This window comes from Oncorhynchus mykiss, chromosome 8, assembly GCF_013265735.2.
Source record: "Oncorhynchus mykiss isolate Arlee chromosome 8, USDA_OmykA_1.1, whole genome shotgun sequence".
Lineage (NCBI taxonomy): Eukaryota > Metazoa > Chordata > Actinopteri > Salmoniformes > Salmonidae > Oncorhynchus > Oncorhynchus mykiss.
The window spans coordinates 7,913,459-7,939,647 of record NC_048572.1 but is presented as its reverse complement, the minus strand read 5'-3'; the positions used below and the strand labels follow the sequence as shown (position 1 = coordinate 7,939,647).

The 26,189-nt window shown below is 43.2% G+C and overlaps 2 protein-coding genes across 2 annotated transcripts; both read right to left on the bottom strand.

Annotated features, from left to right (window-relative positions):
- Window positions 1–4,652: 4,652 nt before the first annotated feature.
- LOC110529309 (ER membrane protein complex subunit 7) lies at window positions 4,653–10,289 on the bottom strand. Its single transcript, XM_021611431.2, has 5 exons — window positions 9,850–10,289; window positions 9,137–9,256; window positions 6,957–7,095; window positions 5,793–5,873; window positions 4,653–5,499 (listed from the first exon to the last, which is right to left on the bottom strand). The coding sequence occupies exons 1-5, from the start codon at window positions 10,083–10,085 to the stop codon at window positions 5,344–5,346; spliced, it is 732 nt and encodes a 243-aa protein (XP_021467106.2). The 5' UTR covers window positions 10,086–10,289; the 3' UTR covers window positions 4,653–5,343.
- Window positions 10,290–16,023: 5,734 nt separating this feature from the next.
- LOC110529308 (KATNB1-like protein 1) lies at window positions 16,024–25,698 on the bottom strand. Its single transcript, XM_021611430.2, has 10 exons — window positions 25,514–25,698; window positions 19,603–19,733; window positions 19,245–19,282; window positions 18,690–18,990; window positions 18,030–18,145; window positions 17,863–17,913; window positions 17,673–17,762; window positions 17,406–17,510; window positions 17,135–17,228; window positions 16,024–16,770 (listed from the first exon to the last, which is right to left on the bottom strand). The coding sequence occupies exons 2-10, from the start codon at window positions 19,720–19,722 to the stop codon at window positions 16,738–16,740; spliced, it is 948 nt and encodes a 315-aa protein (XP_021467105.1). The 5' UTR covers window positions 19,723–19,733; window positions 25,514–25,698; the 3' UTR covers window positions 16,024–16,737.
- Window positions 25,699–26,189: the final 491 nt, after the last annotated feature.

Sequence of the window (26,189 nt, the reverse complement as noted above, 5' to 3'; positions counted from 1 at the left end):
CAGTCTGCTATTATTACACCGACTGTAATTATTATTAATTATTATGTATTATTATTCATGTATAACAGAATAGAGCATTAATGATGGAAACCCTCTGCATATTTTAATAGGGGGGTTTGCAGAGGACAAAGGGACACCACCTACCTAGGAGACCTAGTGATCTGAGGTGACTCATGTGGTTCATTGGTCCCTGGGCTACAGGTGACTCGTGGTTCATTGGTCCCTGGGTTACAGGTGACTCGTGGGTCATTGGTCCCTGGGCTACAGTCGCTAACACATCACGACCGTTCTGATTCTGGATCACAACAACATGATCTCTCCTGTCAATGACAGGATTCATGTTATACCCTGTCTATGTACCAGGAGATTTAAAGAGAACAAAGAGACACCTCAGCAAACTGACTGACTAGTGACACCCACCTAGAGGACAGGAATCTGACTGACTAGTGACACCCACCTAGAGGACAGGGATCTGACTGACTAGTGACACCCACCTAGAGGACAGGAATCTGACTGACTAGTGACACCCACCTAGAGGACAGGGATCTGACTGACTAGTGACACCCACCTAGAGGACAGGAATCTGACTGACTAGTGACATCCACCTAGAGGACAGGAATCTGACTGACTAGTGACACCCACCTAGAGGACAGGGATCTGACTGACTAGTGACACCCACCTAGAGGACAGGGATCTGAGTGACTAGTGACACCCACCTAGAGGACAGGGATCTGACTGACTAGTGACACCCACCTAGAGGACAGGGATCTGACTAAGTGACTAGTGACACCCACCTAGAGGACAGGGATCTGACTGATTGACTAGTGACACCCACCTAGAGGACAGCAATCTGACTGACTAGTGACACCCACCTAGAGGACAGGGATCTGACTGACTAGTGACACCCACCTAGAGGACAGGGATCTGACTGACTAGTGACACCCACCTAGAGGACAGGGATCTGAGTGACTAGTGACACCCACCTAGAGGACAGCAATCTGACTGACTAGTGACACCCACCTAGAGGACAGGGATCTGACTGAGTGACTAGTGACACCCACCTAGAGGACAGCAATCGGACTGACTAGTGACACCCACCTAGAGGACAGGGATCTGACTGACTAGTGACACCCACCTAGAGGACAGGGATCTGAGTGACTAGTGACACCCACCTAGAGGACAGGGATCTGACTGACTAGTGACACCCACCTAGAGGACAGGGATCTGACTAAGTGACTAGTGACACCCACCTAGAGGACAGGGATCTGACTGATTGACTAGTGACACCCACCTAGAGGACAGCAATCTGACTGACTAGTGACACCCACCTAGAGGACAGGGATCTGACTGACTAGTGACACCCACCTAGAGGACAGGGATCTGACTGACTAGTGACACCCAGCTAGAGGACAGGGATCTGAGTGACTAGTGACACCCACCTAGAGGACAGCAATCTGACTGACTAGTGACACCCACCTAGAGGACAGGGATCTGACTGAGTGACTAGTGACACCCACCTAGAGGACAGCAATCGGACTGACTAGTGACACCCACCTAGAGGACAGGGATCTGACTGAGTGACTAGTGACACCCACCTAGAGGACAGGGATCTGACTGAGTGACTAGTGACACCCATTTTGAGGACAGGGATCTGACTGAGTGACTAGTGACACCCACCTAGAGGACAGCAATCTGACTGACTAGTGACACCCACCTAGAGGACAGGGATCTGACTGACTAGTGACACCCACCTAGAGGACAGGGATCTGAGTGACTAGTGACACCCACCTAGAGGACAGGGATCTGACTGACTAGTGACACCCACCTAGAGGACAGGGATCTGACTAAGTGACTAGTGACACCCACCTAGAGGACAGGGATCTGACTGATTGACTAGTGACACCCACCTAGAGGACAGCAATCTGACTGACTAGTGACACCCACCTAGAGGACAGGGATCTGACTGACTAGTGACACCCACCTAGAGGACAGGGATCTGACTGACTAGTGACACCCACCTAGAGGACAGGGATCTGACTGACTAGTGACACCCAGCTAGAGGACAGGGATCTGAGTGACTAGTGACACCCACCTAGAGGACAGCAATCTGACTGACTAGTGACACCCACCTAGAGGACAGGGATCTGACTGAGTGACTAGTGACACCCACCTAGAGGACAGCAATCGGACTGACTAGTGACACCCACCTAGAGGACAGGGATCTGACTGAGTGACTAGTGACACCCACCTAGAGGACAGGGATCTGACTGAGTGACTAGTGACACCCATTTTGAGGACAGGGATCTGACTGAGTGACTAGTGACACCCACCTAGAGGACAGGGATCTGAGTGACTAGTGAACCCACCTAGAGGACAGGGATTTGACTGAGTGACTAGTGACACCCACCTAGAGGACAGGGATCTGACTGACTAGTGACACCCACCTAGAGGACAGGGATCTGACTGAGTGACTAGTGACACCCACCTAGAGGACAGGGATCTAGACAGAGAATAGTGGGTCATTGCAGATGTTACCCAAGCTGATGGGTTTCAGGACAGAGCAGGTGGCTGCTCCTTTACTAAAGCAGTGCATTACATATGGATCCCTTTTGGGGACACAACAATCTCTCCCATGTTAGATTGGTCTATAAATAGACATCCAACTGAACAGTTGTTCCTACGGCAACCCTGAGTGTAGTTGATCATCAAGTGGTTTTTATTGAGGACATATATCATGGACAATATGTTTTAATATGTATATTTACACTTTGCCTCTGCTTGCCTTTGTTAAAAAACAAAACAAAAAAACAGCTGTCCAAGCCGGGGAGAAGTTGTCGGGAGACGTAGCTAGTGGACGACAATGTCATCTCAATTCATTCACACTTTACAAACTGTGCAGGTGATACACTGTTTTTTTTTTTTAAAAGAAACCCCAGGGACCACTTTATGATAAATGCTAAATACAACACAAACCAAGGTGTGATAACTAAGGATTTCACTCAGAAATCAAAGCAATTAAAAGGTGATCGGGTGTAAGAAATATGGTTTACACTCTCCCTCTAGCCCACAAACAGCAATCCAATCATGTATACATGGTCAGATCAGTGTTCACCTCGGGACAATTGGAAAACAACCTAAACTGTGGCTAGTTAAACCACTTCCATGTGGGTTAACCATTAAACTGACTGGTTGATACATTTTTATCCATGTTTATTAAATCAGGGATGTTCCACATCCCCAGAAAAAAACCGCCAGACATTCCAATAAGGCAGTTCTAGAACATGACAGTCAAAGAGAGGGAACACAGCATAGCGAATGTGGGCCGTGCGCAGTAGATCAACTGCTGTGTGTAAGGGAACGATGGCGATTCAACACGTAGAGTCAGGAAATGGAAAATGGCGACAGATGTTCTATGGTCAGAGGCGACAGGACAGCCGCCAGGCTGAGCACTGCCAACGTTTTTTATGGTGTTCTCTTCCCAAAAAGATTGACAGAAATATGGCTGAGACGCAAAGAAAATTAAAGGAGAGGCGGTACAAAAATGGTCAGATTAATACCGCCACTGAGAAAATTCAAAACAACCCGAGACATGACCTTTTTCAAGGAGTCTCCCAAAAATAAGCGTTCTATCTACCCCGCTATTCAAAGTGCTCTGAACAAATTAAAGGGAATCGTTCACAAACAGTGGCACATTCTAAGATCCGATGACAGTCTCGGTAATGTGTTTTCGGACCTTCCCCTGGTCATATTTTCGCGGGGGCAGAAATCTCAGAGATCAATCGGTACACTCTGATTTACCACCCCAAAGGTATCCCTGCACAACGTCTATTTGCGCCCCTACTGGATGGAAACTACAAGTGTAATGGCTGTGCTCAATGCAGTGGCACTTATATATGTAGATCTTTCAAAAAAGGGAAACAGATCCCAATTAAAAGGCGTTATCATTATTTACCTTATAAACGTGTTCGTGTGGTAAAAATGTGGGTGGAACAAAGTGCGAATTAAAAGTACAAATCTCGGCGCATTGTAGCACCAGTAGGGGCAAAAACACGACTTATCCAGTTGCGGCCCACGTTTCGGAACCAAACCACGCGATTTCGCCCCAACGTTGTAACGGCATCGACCATGTCACCACCCCTAGGAGGGGGGGTGACCTTGACCATTTGTTAAAATGAGAGGCTGCCTGGATCTTTTAATTTAAATACCTCCTGCTCCTTTCGATCTCAATGTAGACTTTGATCAGAAGCCGTTCTTGTGATCATTGTGATTTTGCGTTTCATTGTAAATGTTTTGTAGGCTTACGGAGACAAATTGTATCTATGATCAGATGCTATCCATTCAAGTTATTTTTTTTTATCTGAGAATGAACCAATGATATCAGGCCACACCCAGCCATGACTACAAACACCTGTGTGTGTCCTTTGACACTATATAAACTTGTCACCCCGCAGTGTGTCATTATACCCTGATGAAGACTGTTGGACATTAGGTTGAATGAGGTCCCTCCCCAAGGAATACGCGATCCACAGAACACAACTGATAACGAGACAGTTCCACCATTTACATTTTTATTTCACCATGGTATTTAAATAAGTATTTGTTCATTCTTGACAATTAAAATTATATCCATTTTTACAGTCCATTCACAGTTGTATTACTTAGACCCCTCATATTCAACTCTGGACCTCGAAGCCAGTTCCACCGCTTTAAAATAATAATAATATATTTCTCCTCTAATCAGGGACTGATTTAGACCTGGGACACCAGGTGGGTGCAATGAATTATCAGATAGGACCGAAAACTAGCAGGCTACGGACCTCGTAAGGGTCAGAGTTGAATACCCTGACCTCGGCCCTAACTCAAAAAATATATAAAACCTCTGAATATGAATGCATTCTCTCATTCAAGTAGTAGAATTAGAACTAACATTCATGTATGATGCCTCAGTAAAGTAGTACACACACCCAAGGGTTGTTAGAGACAGTTATCCCATCTAGCCAAGGAGACAAGGGTTAAACAACAAGGAGTATATGAAGGAACCAAGCAGGCATAACAAAGTCACTCACAGGTACAATGCAAAACATCAAATGAAGAGTAAAATGGGTTTCAACAGCGCAGTGCAAAAATTAATATATATTTTTTTTAACCTCAAGCCTTCTCATATCCTCAGTCATTCCACTTACAATCAGACAGCCAGACTTGTATTTCAGACCACAATGAAAGACCCCTCTCAAAAAACAACTGTACAAATGAAAAAAGCTCTTTAAAAAATGCTATTATTTCCATGGTATGACTAGTTAAGAGTGGTTCCTCAGGCCCGGGGGTACATGTAATGTTCTGGTACTACCTCCTCTTGACTGCTGGGCGGCCACTAGCCTTGCTGCCACCTACAGCCTTGCTGCTGGAGCTCTTGGACCCGGAGAACAGCTTGGTCATGAACTCAGACACGTCAGGTAGCTCAGGGTTGGGGTTCAGCATGTTCATTGACTGCTCCATTTCCTGGAAAGGTAGAGTGAATAAACACACACAATTAGTTCGTATCACACTAGTGTGACCTAGCCTGGTCTCAGATCTGTTTCTGCTACGGCATGACAATGAGAGTTGGCAAGACAGCAAACACATTATGTAGGTGCTTCACATTGGTGGTGGATGAGGTGAGTTCCCGTACTATGAAATATACATTTAGATTATGAGCAAGTTTATCTAAATGTATCAACACTGAATGTACTGGATGGCAGACAATTCACAACAGGTGAGTAGAGATGTGTCAGAGTACAGGTGTCCTGGTTTACCTTTCTCATCTCAGGGTCGTTGGTATTGACAACCTTAGGGAGCAGGACGATAATGAGCAGAGGAAGGACCATCATCAGGACCTGGGGAATCAGACATGCATTAAATCAAATATTTGTCACACGCTTCGTAAACAACAGGTGTAGACTAACAGTGAACGGCTTACTTACGGGTCCTTTCCCAACAATGCAGAGTAAAAAAACACACACACATACGTTTGGGGTCACTTAAAAATGTCCCTGTTTTTAAAAATAAAGCAAATTTTTTGTCCATTAAAACAACATAGAATTGATCAGAAATACAGTGTAGACATTGTTAATGTTGTAAATTACTATTGTAGCTGGAAACGGCTGATATTTAATGGAATATCTACATAGGTGTACAGAGGCCCATTATCAGCAACCATCACTCCTGTTTTCCAATGGCACGTTGTGTTAGCTAATACAAGTGTATCATTTTAAAAGGCTCATTGAATATTAGAAAACCCTTCGCAGATTATGTTAGCACAGCTGAAAACCGTTTGTACTGATTAAAGAAGCAATAAAACTGGCCTCCTTTAGACTAGTTGAGTATCTATATGCTTTTCTTTCAAAAACAAGTGACCCCAAACTTTTGAACGGCTGTGTATATTACACACACAGTACCACTCATTCCAGGGGTTTTCCTTTATTTTTTACATTGTAGAATAACAGTGAAGACAAAGCTATGAAATAATACAAATGGGATGACATAGTAAACAAAAAAAAAGTGTTAAATCTAAATATATATTATATTTGAGATTCTTCAAAGTAGCCACCCTTTGCCTTGACAACAGTCAAATGTTAAACAGCAGAGGGCATCACCTATTATTTTTCTGATATTGGCTAGACCTTTTATTATATTACTCACTAGTACAAACACCATGCGAAAAAAGGCACTAGTTAAATGACACCTGTTAGGGAGGCATGTGTGTTGAAGGACCGGTATGATACCTTTGCATGGGACAGTAAAGCAATTACAATACAGTAATACTACACTATTACCACAGTAGGACTCTCCTCCAATCACAAAGCGGCAAGTTCACATTTACTTAGAATCTGATGACACAGCATGGCCCTCTTTCAGAATATGTGCCAAGGGACACAGTAAACACTATTCTATGCATCATTCGCATCTGATCATCTCACCATGGGATTCATGAGGAAGTCAGTCCACCCCCAGGTCTCTCTCTTCATGAAGTAGGTGTGTGGCCCAGAGGACCTCAGCTGGAGCGGGTACGGCTGGCGGATCACCTCAGACGTCTTGATGAAGTTCACCAGGCGGGCCCTGTGAAGTCAACCACCGCTTAGACATCAAGTCGTCTCCTTCCCTACCACGTATACTAGCTATAAGCCTGGCAAAGAGGCAAGACATCAAGGGCCCTTCTCCCAGACACAGAATAAGACTAGTCTCATACTGTCAATGGGAAATCGGGGCCCAAGTATGTGGACAATACACGTGGAAGATCATGAATGAAGATTAGACCGATTAATAGACTAGACTATACCCTCTCTCCCTCCGTACCTATTAGAGGTCGGCCGATTAATCTGAATGGACGATTAATTAGGGCCGATTTCCGATTGTTATGAAAACTTGAAATCGGCCCTAATTAATCGGTCGACCTCTAATAGGTACGGAGGGAGATACGGAGGTATTTTTGGACACCGACTTGGCAGTTTTTTTTTTACACCTTTATTTAATCTTTATTTAACTAGGCAAGTCCGTTAAGAACACATTCTTATTTTCAATGACGGCCTAGGAACAGTGGGTTAACTGCCTTGTTCAGGGGCAGAACGACAGATTTTTACCTTGTCAGCTCGGGGGATTCAATCTTGCAACCGTACAGTTAACTTCTCCAACACTAACCACCTGCCTCTCATTGCACTCCACGAGGAGCCTGCCTGTTACGTGAATGCAGTAAGCCAAGGTAAGTTGCTAGCTAGCATTAAACTTATCTTATAAAAAACAATCAATCAATGAATCATAATCACTAGTTAACTACACATGGTTGATGATATGACTAGTTTATCTAGCGTGTCCTGCGTTCCATATAATTGATGCGGTGCGTATCGTTGCTCCAATGTGTACGTAACCATGAACAGCAATGCCTTTCTTAAAATCAATACACAAGTATATATTTTTAAACCTGCATATTTAGCTAAAAGAAATCCAGGTTAGCAGGCAATATTAACCAGGTGAAATTGTGTCACTTCTCTTGCGTTCATTGCACGCAGAGTCAGTGTATATGCAACAGTTTGGGCCGCCTAATTTGCCATAATTTTACGTAATTATGACATACCATTGAAGGTTGTGCAATGTAACAGGAATATTTAGACTTATGGATGCCACCCGTTAGATAAAATACGGAACGGTTCCGTATTTCACTGAAAAAAGAAAAGTCTTGTTTTCAAGATGATAGTTTCCGGATTCGACCATATTAATGACCTAAGGCTCGTATTTCTGTGTGTTATCATGTTATAACTAAGTCTATGATTTGATAGAGCAGTCTGACTGAGTGATGGTAGGCAGCAGCAGGCTATCAAGCCTATCAACTCCGAGTTTAGGCTTGTGTAACCGATGTGAAATAGCTAGCTAGTTAGCAGGGTGCGCGCTAATAGCGTTTCAAACGTCACTCGCTCTGAGACTTGGAGTGGTTGTTCCCCTTGCTCTGCAAGGGCTGTGGCTTTTGTGGAGCGATGGGTAACGCTGCTTCGAGGGTGGCAGTTGTCGTTGTGTTCCTGGTTCGAGCCCAGGTAGGAGCGAGGAGAAGGACGGAAGCTATACTGTTACACTGGCAATACTAAAGTTCCTATAAGAACATGCAATAGTCAAAGGTTAATGAAATACAAGTGGTATAGAGAGAAATATTCCTATAATAACTACAACCTAAAACTTCTTACCTGGGAATATTGAAGACTCATGTTAAAAGGAACCACCAGCTTTCATATGTTCTCAAGTTCTGAGCAAGAAACTTAAACGTTAGCTTTCTTACATGGCACATATTGCACTTTCACTGTCTTCTCCAACACTTTAAACCAAATTGAACATGTTTCATTATTTATTTGAGGCTAAATTGATTTTATTCATGTATTATATTAAGTTAAAATAAGTGTTCATTGTTGTAATTGTAACAAATAAATAAATAATTAAATAAAAACGGACGATTAATTAATTGGTATTGGCTTTTTTTTGGTCCTCCAATAATCGGCATCTGCGTCGAAAAATCATAATCGGTCGACCTCTAATGAAGTTATGCTGATACGGTACAAAAATGCAGTTTTGTTCACCTCCTTCAACGACTCTCACACCCTGAACAAAACAACTATACCTCATTTTTCCTTTAGATGTGATGTCTACACGGACTGCTTCAAATTTGTATCCAGGAGAGATTACTTCCACAACGTATGATCCCGAAGGAACATCATTGACGACAAAGCTGCCATCAGTTCTGCAGAGAGACAGAGAGGATTGAGAAATTCTAAGTTGCAGGTTAGGGATTTACTAAGGAATCAATTAACATTATACAGTAACAGCCATGTTCAGTTTGATCTAGCATTATAACAGGTGTTGGAGTCCTTGGCAAATTGGGCCCTTGGCCAGAGTGGGAACTAACAACGTGTGTGTGTGTGCTAGTTAACTAGCAAACAATATTTACTTAAACCCCTTGACAATACACTGTGGAACTTGGAATTTACCACATGAAAAAGTTGGACACTCAGCATAGTCTCAATTAGTTATTCTTCATCTCAATTATCAGGCATTTGATAAACCAGACTGCAAATAGACTGAGATGATGACACCGATAACGTCGTTGCTAGCTGTCAACTACAAACTAGCGATGGGACAAGACTAACTACCAATTGGATATCACGAAATTGTGGTAAAAACGTACCACAAAAAAAACGAATCTAGCAACATCGAGGCTGGTTGCTAGTAGTGACCACAACACAGGGCCCCGGCTAGTGTTAGCCCTTAACTTGCACAACAATCCGACAGCTGTAACTATTAGTTGTTTTTCTTCGTTCAAGCCTCAAGTCTTACCTCATAAAGCCTATATACTCTTCACCCTCTACCGTGACTCGGGCTGATGAAATCCAGTCTTGTGTTTTCACTCCAGGAACGATTGCCCGACCCTCGAGTTTAAAACGATCCCCGTTTGGTTGAACAGATCCACTCGTCGCGATAGGCCCCGATTCTATATCGCTGAAACAGCACGCTAAAACAAACATAGCCTGTAGAAAAATACATAATTCTGATAGTCTACCATGCAGCAACATGCTTACGTCCAGTATTTCAACAAGGACACGTTTTCTATATAACTATAATAGAGTAGCTGAAATCATGTAGCCGACAAAGCAGGTGTAAGTTTTGCATCAGCTGTCTCTGCCGTCGGGATATATTCACGTCACGTTGCTACATTAAAAAAAAAAAGTTACCGAAACCCGGAAATACGCAACTTCCTTGTCTAAACAGAGATCTGTCGATAGTCAAAACATCTATGATAATGGAGATTTACGTGCTAGTTTCCCCCCCCCCCCCTCAAGATCAAAGACATTAACCAGGTTTCCATCCAGTTTTTATGCGAGTAAAGCCATACCGTATAAAGAAAAATCACGACAGCTGGGATGGAAACAGGAAGTGGAAATGCCGACAATTTGTTCGTTCGACATCGTGGGATCTTTTTGGTCGGTAAAATTAATGATGCGATAAATGGCAGTGAAAACGCTTCCATGCCCAAATATTAATATAATAACCATCATATCGAAGTAAGTTTGGAGTCACGTGATGATATGGTGTGTGGTCCTCCCACTACGACTCAGGAAACCATGCAGTTTATTAGGCGACAGATAAATGATGATGAAAGTACATGGTGATCTTGATGCGCCTTTCCAGTTAATATCGAGGGTCTGATTCTGGTGATATGTTTATCGATGCAACTGCCGTGCGGTTTGACAAATACAAATGGCTTTTATCTATAATAATCTCATCGTGTAGACCAGTCTACCTGCCACTGTATCTGCCAGTTGTTGGCTAGATCGCACGTGTCAAGACCAGAGTAGCCACATTTGCTATTTAACGCAAGGTGTTTTTGTGACAAAACTATCGGTAGAGTTGAAAACGGAGGAAACCCATTTAACACACGGAATGTGGGATTTTTTTACAGGATGTATGTAAACGTAAGCGAAAAAGGACACTTCGTGTGCCCTACGTCATCATGCACTTCAAAAGAAAAAATCTGCAACAAATCCGGTGGTGGAAACGGGCATATTTTCTTTATGCGGATTTCAGAATATTCGCATGAAAATGTTGTCAATTGGATGGAAACCTAGCTACAGTCCCGTTATCCGAGGTTGTTTAATGACAAACGTTACTGCCTGAGCCATAAGAGTGCATTTTCTTCCTATTAGAGTGCAAACTTTTTTGTCATGGCAGTGACAGACTGGTATAGCATGATTCAGATGGACATATTTTCCCATTGAGTTATTTTCACAAACAGAAGCTAAATGTTTTCATAAAACCAGTGCAGTGAGTCGCTACACTCACATTAACATCTGCTAACCATGTGTGTGACACATAATATTTGATTTGATAAAAGACCAGCAAAAACACACATAGACAGAGACCAGCAAAAACACATATAGACAGAGACCAGCAAAAACACATATAGACAGAGACCAGCAAAAACACATATAGACAGAGACCAGCAAAAACTCATAGACAGAGACCAGCAAAACCACACACAAAACAAACATGCCAGGGCCAAACAGGGCCAGACTTACATTTTTTTTTACACATGTACCTACCTATTCATGTCATATACAGTGTCCTCTCATATCATCATATACAGTGTCCTCTCATATCACCATACACAGTGTCCTCTCATATCACCATATACAGTGTCCTCTCATATCACCATATACAGTGACTCTCATATCACCATATACAGTGTCCTCTCATATCACCATATACAGTGTCCTCTCATATCACCATATACAGTGTCCTCTCATATCACCATATACAGTGACTCTCATATCACCATATACAGTGTCCTCTCATATCACCATATACAGTGTCCTCTCATATCACCATATACAGTGTCCTCTCATATCACCATATATGTAACGGATGTGAAACGGCTAGCTTAGTTAGCAGTGTGCGCTAAATAGCGTTTCAATCAGTGACGTCACTTGGTCTGAGACCTTGAAGTAGTTGTTCCCCTTGCTCTGCAAGGGCCGCGGCTTTTGTGGAGCGATGGGTAACGATGCTTCGAGGGTGACTGTTGATGTGTGCAGAAGGTCCCTGGTTCGCGCCCGGGTATGGGCGAGGGGACGGTCTAAAAATATACTGTTACATACAGTGTCCTCTCATATCACCATATACAGTGTCCTCTCATATCACCATACACAGTAACTCTCATATCACCATATACAGTGTCCTCTCATATCACCATATACAGTCAATTCAAAAAGTATTCATACCCCACATTTTGTTGTGGTACAGCCTGACTTCAAAATGGATTACATCCATTTTTTCTAACCCATCTACACACAATAACCCATACGGACTAAGTGAAAACATGTTTTTAGAAATATTTGCAAATGTATTTAAAATGAAATACAAAAACCTAACTTACACAAGTATTCACACCCCTGAGTCTGTACTTTGTAGAGGCACCTTTGGCGGCGATTACAGCTTTGGGTATGTCTGCATCAGCTTTGCACATCTGGTTTTGCAGATGTTTTCAAGCCCTGTTAAGGTAGATGGGGATCGACGGTGAACGGCAATCTTGGAAGTCTTCCCACAGATTTTCAATGGGATTCAATTTTGGGCTTTGGCTGGGCCACTCAAGGACTTTCATATTCTTGTTCTGAAGCCATTCCAAGTATTGCTTTGGCTGTATGCTGCTGACCACACCGCTCGTGTCGCACGCGCTGCAAAATAAATGTACACGTACATGTTATTCAATCATTGCACCCACACTGGTCACACGTGTCAACGAGCGTCTGCGTAGCCAGACGCTGAAATAGATCTTGGTTCCATTTGTGACGCTTTGATGCGCTGCAAGTCCCGCCTCTCTCATCTCCTCATTGGTTTTTAGGAGCATATACCCATTGGTTTTTAGGAGCATATACCCATTGGTTTTTAGGAGCATATACCCATTGGTTTTTAGGAGCATATACCCATTGGTTTTTAGGAGCATATACCCATGTGGATGATTGAAAGATGAACTGAGGTCTACACTCCACTCCAGTTGGTGGTGGTAAAGCACCTTAAAGTTGGTTGCGAACCACCATATAAAGTCCAAAGAAGAAGAAGCCTGAAGGAGGAGAGATAACTAGAAACTAACTCAGTTTACCCTTTTATCTGTGGATTAGTGGTCAGAGTAGAGGACCTTGTGCATTTCAGGTAAAATAACAACCGAATGTTTCTATCCCTCGACAAATTAACTAGCAACAGCAAGCTGGCTAAATTGGCATAAATGTTTGCTTAATGTAATTGGTTGAGTTAATTTTGATACTTCAACCTGCACGTCCTGCTCACATCTGGTGTGTGGGGACAAAATCAACCTGCGCGGTCAGCATGTAAGGTCATCTGCACTCTGAAGCAGGTTCTCGTTAAGGATTTGCCTGTGTTTGGCTCATTGTTTCCTCTATCCTTACCAGTCTCCCAGTCCCTCCCGCTGAAAAGCATCCCCATAGCATGATGCTGCCAGCACTATGCTTCACAGTAGGGATGGTGTTAGATCAAATCAAATGTTATTTGTCACATGCGCCGAGTACAAGTGTAGTAGACCTTACAGTGAAATGCTTACTGACAAGCCCTTAACCAACAATGTGGTTTTAACAAATATAAGTGAAAAGTATTTACTAAATAAACTGAAGTAAAAAAAAATAAATATATACAAATGAAAAATAGAAGAAAATTGAAAAATAAATAATTAAATAGCAACAATAAAATAACAGTAACAAGGCTATATACAGGAGGTACCGGTACAGAGTCAATGTGCGGGGGGGGGGGGGGGCACAGGTTAGTTGAGGTAATTGAGGTAATATGTACATGTAGGTAAAGGTGAAGTGACTATGCATGGATAGTAAACAGAGTAGCAGCAGCAGCGTCAATGCAAATAGTCCGGGTCGATGGGTGATGAGCTGTGCCTGTCTTTCTCTAGACATAGTACTACTATACATTAAGGAGTTCAAGTTGTGTCTCATCAGACCAGAGGAATCTTTTTCCTTACTATCTCAGATTATGTCACGTGCCTCTTTCTCGGGAGTGGCTTCCATCTGACCACTCTACCATAAAGCCCGGATTGATGAAGAGACTGTTGTCATTCTGGAAGGTTCTCCCATCTCAGCCAAGGAACTCTAGTTCTGTCAGTGGTCATCTCCCTGATCAATGTCCTTGCCCAGTTGCTCAGTTTGGTCAGACGGCCAGCTCTACGCAGGGTCTGGGTAGTTCCATATTTTCTCAATGATGGAGTCCACTGTCCTCTGAAATGTTCAACACTGTAAAAAATGTTTTATAACCTTCCCCAGATACACTACATATACACAAAGGTATGTGTAAACCCCTAACAAAAATGTGTGGATCTATTTTTCAGCCACACCTGTTGCTGACAGATGTATAAAAATTGATGGGTTTTCTTTGACCGAGCCGCCACACACAAGAACCCCACGCTCAATGCCAAGCATGGGCTAGAATGGTGTAAAACTCACCTCCACTGGACAGGCGTTCTCTGGAGTGATGAATCACGCTTCACCATCTGGCAGTCCAACGGCCAAATCTGGGTTTGGCGGATGCCAGGAGAACGCTAACAGCCCGAATGCATAGTGCCAACTGTGAAGTTTGGTTGAGGAGGAATAATGGTTTGGGGCTGTTTTTCTTTTTTTTTTTTACCCCTTTTTCGTGGTATCCAATTGTTGTAGTAGCTACTATCTTGTCTCATCGCTACAACTCCCGTACGGGCTCGGGAGAGACGAAGGTTGAAAGTCATGCGTCCTCCGATACACAACCAACCAAGCCGCTGCTTCTTTAACACAGCGCACATCCAACCCGGAAGCCAGCCGCACCAATGCGCCGGAGGAAACACCGTGCACCTTGCCACCTTGGCTAGCGTACACTGCGCCCAGCCCGCAGACAAGGACAAGGACACCCCTACCGACCAAGCCCTCCCTAACCCGGGCGACGCTAGGCCAATTGTGCATCGCCCCACGGACCTCCCGGTCGCGGCCGGTTACGACAGAGCCTGGGCGCGAACCCAGGACTCTGATGGCACAGCTGGCGCTGCAGTACAGCGCCCTTAACCACTGCGCCACCCGGGAGGCCCCGGGGGCTGTTTTTCATGGTTTGGGTTAGGCCCCTTAGTTCCAGTGAAGGGAAATCGTAACGCTACAGCACACAATGACATTCTAGAATATTCTGTGCTTCTAACTTTGTGGCAACAGTTTGGGTAAGGCCCTTTTCAGTTTCAGCATGACAATGCACCCGTGCACAAAGAGAGGTCCATACAGATTGGTGTAGAACTTGACTAGCTTGCACAGAGCCCTGACCTCAACCCCATTGAACACCTTTGGGATGAATTAGAACGCCGACTGCAAGTCTGGCCTAATTGGCCAACATCGGTGCCTGACCTCAGTAATGCTTGTGGCTGAATGGGGGGGGGGGGCTAACTCCATATTAATGCCCGTGATTTTGAAATGAGATGTTCGACAAGCAGGTGTCCACATACTTTTGGTCATGTAGCATATATGCCTCAGAATTCTCTCTCGGAGATCTACAGACTTAGACTTCCTGGTAGTTTCACTGCCAACTGTGGGACCTTATATAGTCCAGTGTTTCTCTCTAAATCACGTCTAAACTATTTAATTGGCAACAGGTGGACTCCAAGTTGTAGCATCAAGGATGCTACAAAGGAAAATGGAGCTCATTATGAAGTGTCACAGCAAAGGTGTGTGAATACTTGTGTAAAAGAGATTTCTGTATTTCATTTAACATATTAGCAACAAACAAAAAAATCTTAACAAGTTTCACTGTCATTATGGGGTATTGTGAGTAGATGGGTAAGAAAAATGATACATTTCAGCCTGCAACACAAAATGTGTAGTAAGTCAAAAGTTGACTACTTTCTGAAGGCGCTGTATAACCATGGGCATAACAACGAATATCAAGTGCCCACCATTTTAAAAACTAAAATATAAATAAAATCCTTCAAGACAGATTTTTAGCAAATTTATTTTAAAGATGATTAAAAGAATCACTGTATTTACACTTTTACAGTCAAACATCATTCATGAACAGGAAAAAACAACAAGAAGAGCTCTCATAACTTAAGACCACAGCAGTTTTCAAGTTCTTCATTCAGGACATGATTGGAAGAATCGAGAAATATTAAAACTAGGAAGGGGCATGCATTATTTTACATCCATGATCTGTGCAGGTTTTACACACCATGACGAGGAAGAGCGGCTGTGGTGGAGAGAGAACTTGGCACGTCACAGAGCGGCCCAAGACCCAGTCTCAGCGCGCATCCGAAATGGCACCCTATTCCGGTAAAACGTGCCCTATATAAGAAATAAGGTGCCTCTGTTGCCAAGTCTCATGGAGGTCGACTGAAGTCTTGCCCCGTCGCAAGACGTCGATCCACTTCAATGTGAAGTAGTCATTCCTGGTTTTGCAAAGAGAAAAAGGCTCCTTCCTCCCCTTGAGTCTCTCCTCCCTCCTTTTGTTAGTGTCTCTGCAGCTGTGATTGAGTGCGGAAGTTGTCTGAATTGCTCAGGTCATCAATCCCCATATAATAGAACAGTGTTCCTGTCGGTGTGTGGAGCATTGTCTTGTCTTTATTGTCACTGGCTCCAGGTAACGATAAAAAAAAACACAGCTCTCTCCGGCAGTAGTGGTCACTTCCTCAGTGCTACATTGACTGATTGGTCAGCGTAGTTGTAACAAGTAAGACTCAATGGCCTGTTGAGAGAGAGAGAGAAGAGACCGGTGAGGGACGACTTGTGAAATGTCAATCTAGACCAGGGATGGGCAACTGACGGCCTGTTTTGTAGGGCCTCGGATCAAAATGTGTGTGGGGGGGGGGGGGGGGGGGGGGGGGGTGGGCTCAACAAAATGTTGACTTAGGGCCCCTGAAAAGCTAGGGCCGGCTCTGACTGCATGTGTGGGTATGGATTTGGGTATGCAGATCGGTAAAGCTTACAGAGACCCCTCACGATGAGTTCAGATTTTTGTTGTGGTCCCTACCTCCATATCTAGAGCCAATGGCCTTGGAATGAACGAAGACAAAGGATAAATAACACGAAGGGTCGCCATGACACCTTACCTTTGCCATCTCTCCTGTAGTTCCTGGAACTAAACATAACCGGGGTCCTTCTTCCCACAATTCCAACAGCTGCTGCTTCAAGACTTGGAGGTTCCTGTAAACAGACGTAAGTCAAATTAGGCTTGTAGCAAAATCATGCACAGAGCCTTCTGTGTGCGCTGCCACCAAGACCATAACCGTGCTGTCCGGAGAAAGAGGAAGTTTGGTAAATATAAATGTAAAAATGTTAAAAGAAACCAAAACACCAAAATATGAAAAGCTGTTAATATACCTGTCCTCTGAGCAGCTGTCATGCAGTCTATTGCTGTTTGTGGAGAGTTCTGGCCACCATTTCTTAATGACAGACTGAATCCAGTGTAAACCCACAATCAAGTGTCTGGTAAAGGAACAGAACAAAATGATGATCCATTATGCACCCCACATGTACTTCTACAGCAGCAGCAACTACAGGTCATTGCTGTAAAAGAGAAAGTGTTCTCTTGTCAACTTACCCGGTCAAATATAAAACAAACAAAATAAATTCCACAGTTGAACTTACTCTTCATATTTACTGGCGAGGATGGTTTTGACTTGTGGCAGGAGGTCTACACAGCAGCCCAGTGATATGCACGGCACTTCGTCTTGAAGGCTACCGAAGCAAAAACAAGTGACGCGCGTATTCATTTGTGTCTCAAGTTCACGCATCACAGCCATACGTTATCATGTTTAAATTCAACTGGGATACTCACTTTTTAGTTATTACTGGCAGACAGTCAAGAAGCACGCCCGTGTCTTCAATTCTATGGAACAGTGTTTATTGGACGCGAACATGTTGATTAAAATCATTAACGGTATGTGGGCAGGAAGATGTATGATAGATAGAAGAAGAAGATAGACGAGGCGTCTGTGTTCCTACCTGATCAAGTATGCCACTAGTTCGCTGGCGTTTCTTCGCCATAGTGTCAGAGCTACATTTAATCGGAGATTCCTCCCAAAAAGCACGTGTGTCATTGCGTCATGATCCTTCGATAGCTGGTCAGGAAAGATACCCACAAGGCAGTGGGGCATGACAAAACAAGTCAATACAATCCACTTCAAAAAGCTAAAAAAGGATCAAACAGAAAACACTGGAATTGTCTCAGAAAAGAGAATGACACTTTTCTTTCAAATAAACAGGGTCTTTTTTTTATTTTACCTTTATTTAACTAGTCAGTCAGTTAAGAACAAATTCTTATTTTCAATGACGGCCTAGGAACAGTGGGTTAACTGCCTGTTCAGGGGCAGAACGGCAGATTTGTACCTTGTCAGCTCGGGGGTTTGAACTTACAACCTTCCGGTTACTAGACAAACGCTCTAACCACTAGGCTACCCTTCCGTCTACCGATCTATCCCAGTGTGCAAGGATTGGAGAGGTATAGGGAATATGGTGACAATTCCAAACCTCTCGGAGGGTGCCTAGAGCACAGGGGGCAACGGTTTGATGGTGGGAATGGACAGTATGAGGTACAGAAGTGATAATCATTGATCAAAGGACCAGGGTAGGGAGTGAATTGGGGACTGGCCGGTAGTATCTCACCTCAGTGAAGTGATCACCGTACTTGTTTCCCGGCGCTGCCATCTTGGAGCCAGCTTCTGCTACAGAGTTCACAGGGAAAACGCAGTTGTCACTGTAATGTATGGCCTGCACTTCGTCTGGGCAGGTCAGTTCATTCTCCTTGTTGGCCATGTCACAGACAGCCCGACCTGCGGGGGGCTCTCTGTGGCTCACGCCGGAGCTCACCACTACACTGTGACGCGACAACGAACACTTTCTCTTGTTGCACACAGACACTTGTTTTGCTCTGCCGGAGATGAGTGCACCGCGACTCACGGGGAATCTGTTGGGGAGGAAAGGAGTACAGTTAAAAAAAAAATAAAGATATATAAATAAATAAAAAAGGATTTTGTCTTGATACATGCACTGGTTAGTTAGGAGACTAGACACTATGGTAGTGTTTGGAGAAGTGCTTGGGGAAAAAGATGGGAAATGTGTTTCCATGGTTAGATCTTCCCCAGTGACTGAGCAGCCGTTAACCGCAGTGCTAGGAAAGGCAGCTTGTGCATTAGATCTACATAGAACTGGAAAACTCACCGGTCTTTATCTATTTCTTCCTTAATTAAAACAAACACCTAAAACAAAAAGGAATAAGTGATAACAAAAACGTACAGTTTTCTTTAAAAAAGAGAAATGTTTGACTAAAGGTTAGTAAACACCTCTTGGTTCATATTCATAACAGAATCACTGTGTGATCCCGATTCTCCACACGGTGTGCGCATTTACACGATCAAGCGTCAGATTTAACAAACGGTGAAAACTCTTTCTAGTCAATGCTTACAACAATTGAATGCTTTTATTTCAATGACAGGGATTGTGCAAGTGCACACTGTGTGGGGGGGGGGAACAAGTGGAGAACTGGGATGCACACTTCCCACCTTGGAAATCCACTCACCTCCTTCATATTCTGGTCAGCTGCAGAGTGGTTGCTGATGTGATGGAGAAATTCATGAGGTTTGTCCTGGTTGAGCTGTTGGAATTCCCTGCTTTGCCTATCATGACTTCCAGAGGCCATAGTAAGAGACACTATTGGAGAGAGAAATTAAATAAAATAAAAACGTGTAAAAAAAAAGAAGGTAATTCATTCATAGTGCACAAAACATCATGCCAAATTATCAAGTCAACCCCCCCTCCAACCCAAAGTTGTCTGAACTGTCACTTCACTAGCAGAAACTACCCACTCAAAACATGATACAGCACATTCAGAAAGTAAAAAAATAATAATGATGATAAAAAATATGTATTCAGACCCCTTGATTTTTATCCACATCGTTACGTTACAGGCTTATTCTAAAGTTAATTAAACCCCCCCCCCCCCAATCTACACACAATACCCCATAATGAAAAGCAAATGTGTATGTGTGCAAATGCATAAAAATATATAAAACTGAAATGACATGCACATAAGTATTCAGACCCTTCAAGTCCGGGCTCTGGCTGGACCACTCAAGGACATTGAGACCTGTGTCGAAGCCACTCCTGCGTTGTCTTGGCTGTGTGCTTAGGGTCGTTGTCCTGTCGGAAGGTGAACCTTCGCCCCAGTCTAAGGTCCTGAGTGCTCTGGAGGAGGTATTCATCAAGGATCTTTGTACTTTACTCCGTTCATCTTTCCCTCTATCCTGACTAGTCTCCCAGTCCCTGCCGCTGAAAAACATCCCCACAGCATGATGCTGCCACCACCATGCTTCACCATAGGCATGGTGCCAGGTTTCCTCCAGACGTGACGCTTGGCATTCAGGCCAAAGAGTTCCATTTTGGTTTCATCAGCGGGCTATCATATGCCTTTTACTGAGGAGTGGCTTCCGTCTGGCCACTACCATAAAAGTCTGATTGGTGGAGTGCTGAAGAGATGGGAGAACCTTCCAGAAGGACAACCATCTCCACAGAGGAACTCTGGAGCTCTGTCAGAGTGACCATCGGGTTCTTGGTCACCTCCCTGATCAAGGCCTTTCTCCCCAGATTGCTCAGTTTGGTCGGGCGGCCAGCTTTAGGAAGAGTCTTGTTTTCCAACTTCTTCCATTTAAGAATGATGGAGGCCACTGTGTACTTGGGGACCCTCAACATTGCAGAAATGTTTTGGTAACTTTCCCCAGATGGCAACTGCTTGGCCTCCGTCTGCAAGGCACTAGAGGGTAGTGCGTACGGCCCAGTACATCACTGGGGTAAAGCTTCCTCACATCCAGGACCTCTATACCAGGCAGTGTCAGAGGAAGGCCCTAAAAATGGTCAAAGACTCCAGCCACCCTAGTCATAGACTGGTACCGCTACCGCACAGCAAGCGGTACCGGAGCGCCAAGTCTAGGTCCAAGAGGCTCTGAACAGTTCCAAGCCATAAGACTCCTGAACATCTAATCAAATGGCTACCCAGACTATTTCCATTGCCCCCCCCTTTACACTGCTACTACTCTGTTATCATCAATGCATAGTCACTTTAAAGAGCTCTACCTAAAATGTACATTTGACCTAAATTACCTTGACTAACCGGCACATTGACTCGGTACCGGTATCCAATGTATATAACCTCACTTATTTCACTGCTGCTCTTTAAATGGTTACATATTTCTTATTCTTTTTTTCAAGTTATTTTTTTAAACTGCATTGTTGGTTAGGGCTTGTAAGTAAGCATTTCACTGTAAGGTCTGTTGTATTCGGCACGTGACAAATGAAGTTATTTGATTTGTGCCTCGACACAATCCTGTCTTGTAGCTCTACGGATAATTCCTTCGACCTCATGGTTTCTGCTCTGACATGCACTGTCAGCTGTGGGACCTTATATAGACAGGTGTGTGCCTTTCCAAATCATGTCCAATCAATTGAATTTACCACAGGTGGACTCCAATCAGGTTGTAGAAACATCTCAAGGATGATCAATGGAAACAGGATGCACCTGAGTAGAGGTCGACCGATTATGATTTTTCAACACCAGTACCGATTATTGGAGGACCAAAAAAAAGCTGATATAGATATATATATATATATATACATACATACACACACACACTTGTAATAATGACAATTACAATAATACTAAATTTACAATGAACACTTATTTTAACTTAACATAATACATAAATAAAATTGATTTGGTCTCAAATAAATTTTAAAACATGTTCAATTTGGTTTAAATAATGTAAAAACAGTTGGAGAAGTAAAAGTGCAATATGTGCCATGTAAAAAAGCTAACGTTTCAGTTCCCTGCTCAGAATATGAGAACATATGAAAGCTGGTGGTTCCTTTTAACATGAGTCTTCAATATTCCCAGTTAAGAAGTTTTAGGTTGAAGCTATTATAGGACTATTTCTCTCTATACCATTTGTATTTCATATACCTTTGACTATTGGATGTTCTTATAGGTGCTATAGTATTGCCAGCCTAATCTCGGGAGATGATGGGCTTGAAGTCATAAATTGTGCTTTAAGCATTGCGAAAAGCTGCTGGCAAATGGAGGAAAGTGCGGTTTGAATGAACGCTTACAAGCCTACTGCTGTCTACCACCGCTCAGTCAGACTGCTCTATCAAATCATAGACTTAATTATAAAATAATAAACACACAGAAATATGAGCCTTAGGTAATTCATACGGACAAATCTGTAAACTATCATTTAGAAAACTAAATGTTTATTATTTCAGTGAAATATGAAACCGTTCAGTAATTTATCGAATGGGTGGCAACCCTAAGTCTAAATATTGCTGTTACATTGCACAACCTTCAATGTTAGGTCATAATTATGTAAAATTCTGGCAAATTAATTACAGTCTTTGTTAGGAAGAAATGGTCTTCACACAGTTTGCAACGAGCCAGGCGACCCAAACTGCTGCATATACCCCGACTCTGCTTACACTGAACACAAGAGAAGTGACAATTTCAGGAACCGCATTGATTATATGCAACGCAGGACAAGATAGTTAAACTGGTGCTATCATAAACCATGTGTAATTAACTAGTGATTATGTGAAGCTTGATAGTTTTTTTTCATAAGATAAGTTTAATGCTAGCTAGCAACTTACCATGGCTCCTTGCTGCCTCCACTCGCATTACAGGTTGTCATCTCGGGAAGTAGCAAGCTCCCTTGCAATATAATCGGCCATTATCGGAATCCAAAACTGCTGATAACCGATTGATATGAAAACTTGGAAATCGGTCCTAATTAAAATCGGCCATTCCGATTAATCGGTCGCCCTCTACACCTGAGCTCAATTTCGAGTCTCATACTTATGTGAATAAGGTATCTGTTTTTAATAAATATGCAAAAAAAAAAAAAAAAAATCTTGTTTTTGCTTTGTCATTAATTAAGGGGTATTGTGTGTAGATTGATGAGAAACAAAAAAAAGATATATATATTTTAGAATAAGGCTGTAACGTAACAAGATGTGAAAAAAGGAAAGGGGTCTGAATACTTTCTGAATGAACTGTATCCGAGTCTGTCATAGCAGTGACAATGGAAGTCTGGTGTATGCTGTACTCGTTTTGTAGGGGTTCATGACCTGGTCACAAAATCTCCTTATATTACAAGCTGCGTTTAACTGATGACAGTACTACTACTAGTTCATAGGACAACTATGAGTCGACTTGCTACAGGGGGAACAAGTTGGTCTATATTAAAAATGCCGGATTACAATACACTGTGCCTGTAACAGTAAGCTAAGCTAGCATTGTCAACAAGCGCCTGCCAACAATGCACTAGTGTAGCTAGTGGTGCGCGACTAGGATTTTTTTGGGGAGTTGACTCCGTCTCCTGTGTTTGGGAGTCACACTTGCACGACTCCCAACGACACGCTCCAACGGACGCGCACACATGTACACACTACCTCATTATTGCAGAGTCCTACCACGAAGACTACATTTGCATTCCAGAGGACTGACATCAGCATGGTGTTATCAACTTAAGCCTATATAAAAAAAAAAGGCCTATTTCGTTTGAATATAGAAGGTCAAGTGTAGGAACTATAGTATTTCATTGATACTTCTGCTGTGTGCAACCTTGATGGATCCCATGGGATGATGCTGCGCTTGTAATTTCCCCAAAGTTTATTTAGCAGGGATGCCCTGCTTCACGATCTACTGCCTAGGACAGGTCTCTCCAACCCTGTGTTCGTGGAGAGCTGCCATCCTGAGGGTTCACTCATAACCTAGCACAGCCAATTCAATAATTAGCTAGTTGATAAACTGAACCAGGTTAGCACTTTAGGAATCGGGTTGGGAACCCTGACCTGGTAGGACATAAGCCAGGGTTTCATTAAATACGCTATAGACAATACTTGTTGTAGTTACGCCCAATTTTCGGGGGGGTGGGGTCAGTTAAGCAAGTCAGTTAAGAACAAATTCTCAGGATCCCCCTACCATGGATCAATTAAACTGATGCATTGAAGAATAGCTTAGCCATATGCATTGATAGCCTAATATATATGGTTGGTTAATTTACGAGGCATTGTAGACAAGACATTGCGATAAACAGATTACAAGATATATATAGCCTATTCTGCCTGCCTGCCCCGATCCTCTCTACCTCGCATGCTCTGTCTCCTCACTATGAAAAACTGTAGTGTGTCTTGTAGAATAGCTCAGCCTACTTACTCATTGATAGCCCCTACTTAAGTTAACTTCCGCGAGTCATTGCAGGCCAATAAATTGCGAAATACTGCATTGCAAATAGCCCAACCGATGTATGGTTCTGACTGTCTGCTTGATGAACGAGATGCCTACCTATGCCTCCCTGGCTGTGTCCCTCTTCTCTATATATCCCTAGCTAATGTCCCTCTTTCTTTGCTGTGAAAGATCAGAGTTTGTTCTCGGGAAGTAGCCTACGGCAACTAACGTTAGTTTCCTCCGCAAAAATACTCTGTCGAAGACCAGGGGAATCAAAGCTTGACACCCATAAAGGGGAGACGGGCCAGGAGTTGACTCCCCCTAGTAGACTAACAACGAAGACAAGGCGTTGGCTGTGGTCAACCATAACGTACCTACTACTAGCAGCAAACAAACTAGAAAATGTTACAAAGCAGCAAACATTGTTACATGATATCTTACCTTGCTAGTTAATAAGTACATATTTAGCTAGCATAGCTAAGTTACTAAGCTTTCCCAGCCCACAGAGTAAGTTACGCAGCAATGTGTGATCTAACGTCAGTTAGCAGCAAGCTCCCTAGTTAGCCACCTTTCTAGAACAATGAGCTATGAACACATACGTGTGTGTGTGTGTGTGTGTGTGTGTGTGTATGTATGTATATATATATATATATATAAGTAAAGCAGCTCTCTAACTACGAGTCTAAATGTTTTGATAGTAAACATGTTGAAATACTAATCTTTATCGGAGTGGCAAGAAAGCAGGCACGCTAATGACATGTTAATTAGACCCTCTCCGACTAAACCTTTATCACTAAACCGTGGAGTTTAGTCGGTTAATGAGACCCTCAATAGTTAGCAATTTGCTAACGGGCTAATATGATGCTAATATGATATTTTTTAAATAGCTAGTAAATTAATGAGATCCGTGATGGGGCCTAACTAGCTGGCTAGTCCAGGAAAACATTTAATTTGTTCAGGCTAACGGAGTTGTCGAGCTCAAAACTAAGCATAAAGTGTCAAAGTTTAGCAGTAGCTAGCTCGACTAGCTACTATTGGAGATGTCGACTAGCTTTGCTGTTGATAAGTTAGCTAGCTAAGACTAGATAGCCTAGCAAAGGGTGGGTGGCTAGCTAGCTAGCTAGCTAACGTCGGCTAGTTGTATTTCTAGAAAACATATGGCAAGAAAAAAAGTTGATTTAGCTACTAATTCAGTTATTGCAATCATTATTTTACTAACCGTCACATTTTGCGAAATGTCAGGACTCTCCTCAGCAATGTATGTCCACGTGGAAGTAGTAAGGAATAACCTGTAAAGTATAAACCTGCAACAAATGTCTGGCTAGCTTTTCAAATTGAATTCACGTTCAGAGCCATTCAAATGAATACACCGTTTGCAAGGATTATGGGATTGATATTGGCAGTGAAACTAGTGGAGTTTTTGCGGTGTCTAGCGACGAAAAGTGTAACTACACCTGACATTTAGTGTCTGGTCCTAGTTCTCCATCTAGTGTTAGATATGTATTTACACATGGTGTTACGTCACAATACTAAAACAATTGTCAGTCCATGGGTAAATAATTTTCAGTTGAAAAAAAGTAAAGTACCTACTACAACCTAGCAAAAAAATGCTGCTGCTATAGCTAGCTATGTTACAGCTCTTTCTCCTCCCTGTGAAACTGGGACCCGGACTTCCTGACGGGCTGACCCCAGGTGAAGGTAGGTAACAACGCCAACGCCACTCTGATCCTCATCATGGGGGCCCTACAGGGGTGCGTGCACAGCCCCCTACTGTACTCCCTGTTCACCCATGACTGCGTGGCTAAGGAAGTCTCCAACTCAGTCACCAAGTTTGCTGACGACGGCAGTGGTAGGCCTGATTACCAACAATGACGAGACAGCCTAGAGGGAGGAGG

Excerpts from the sequence above, each read along its gene's own strand:
- LOC110529309 (XM_021611431.2), bottom strand. The coding sequence starts at position 10,085 with ATGTTGCTGCATGGTAGACTATCAGAATTATGTATTTTTCTACAGGCT. Across the intron at positions 5,874-6,956 it reads ACTTCCTCATGAATCCCATG|GTCCTGATGATGGTCCTTCC; the intron begins GTGAGATGATCA and ends CTGATTCCCCAG. Across the intron at positions 5,500-5,792 it reads ACGACCCTGAGATGAGAAAG|GAAATGGAGCAGTCAATGAA; the intron begins GTAAACCAGGAC and ends CTACCTTTCCAG.
- LOC110529308 (XM_021611430.2), bottom strand. The coding sequence starts at position 19,722 with ATGGCCTCTGGAAGTCATGATAGGCAAAGCAGGGAATTCCAACAGCTC. Across the intron at positions 18,991-19,244 it reads GAAGAAATAGATAAAGACCG|ATTCCCCGTGAGTCGCGGTG; the intron begins GTGAGTTTTCCA and ends CCTCCCCAACAG. Across the intron at positions 17,914-18,029 it reads CTAGTGGCATACTTGATCAG|AATTGAAGACACGGGCGTGC; the intron begins GTAGGAACACAG and ends ACTGTTCCATAG.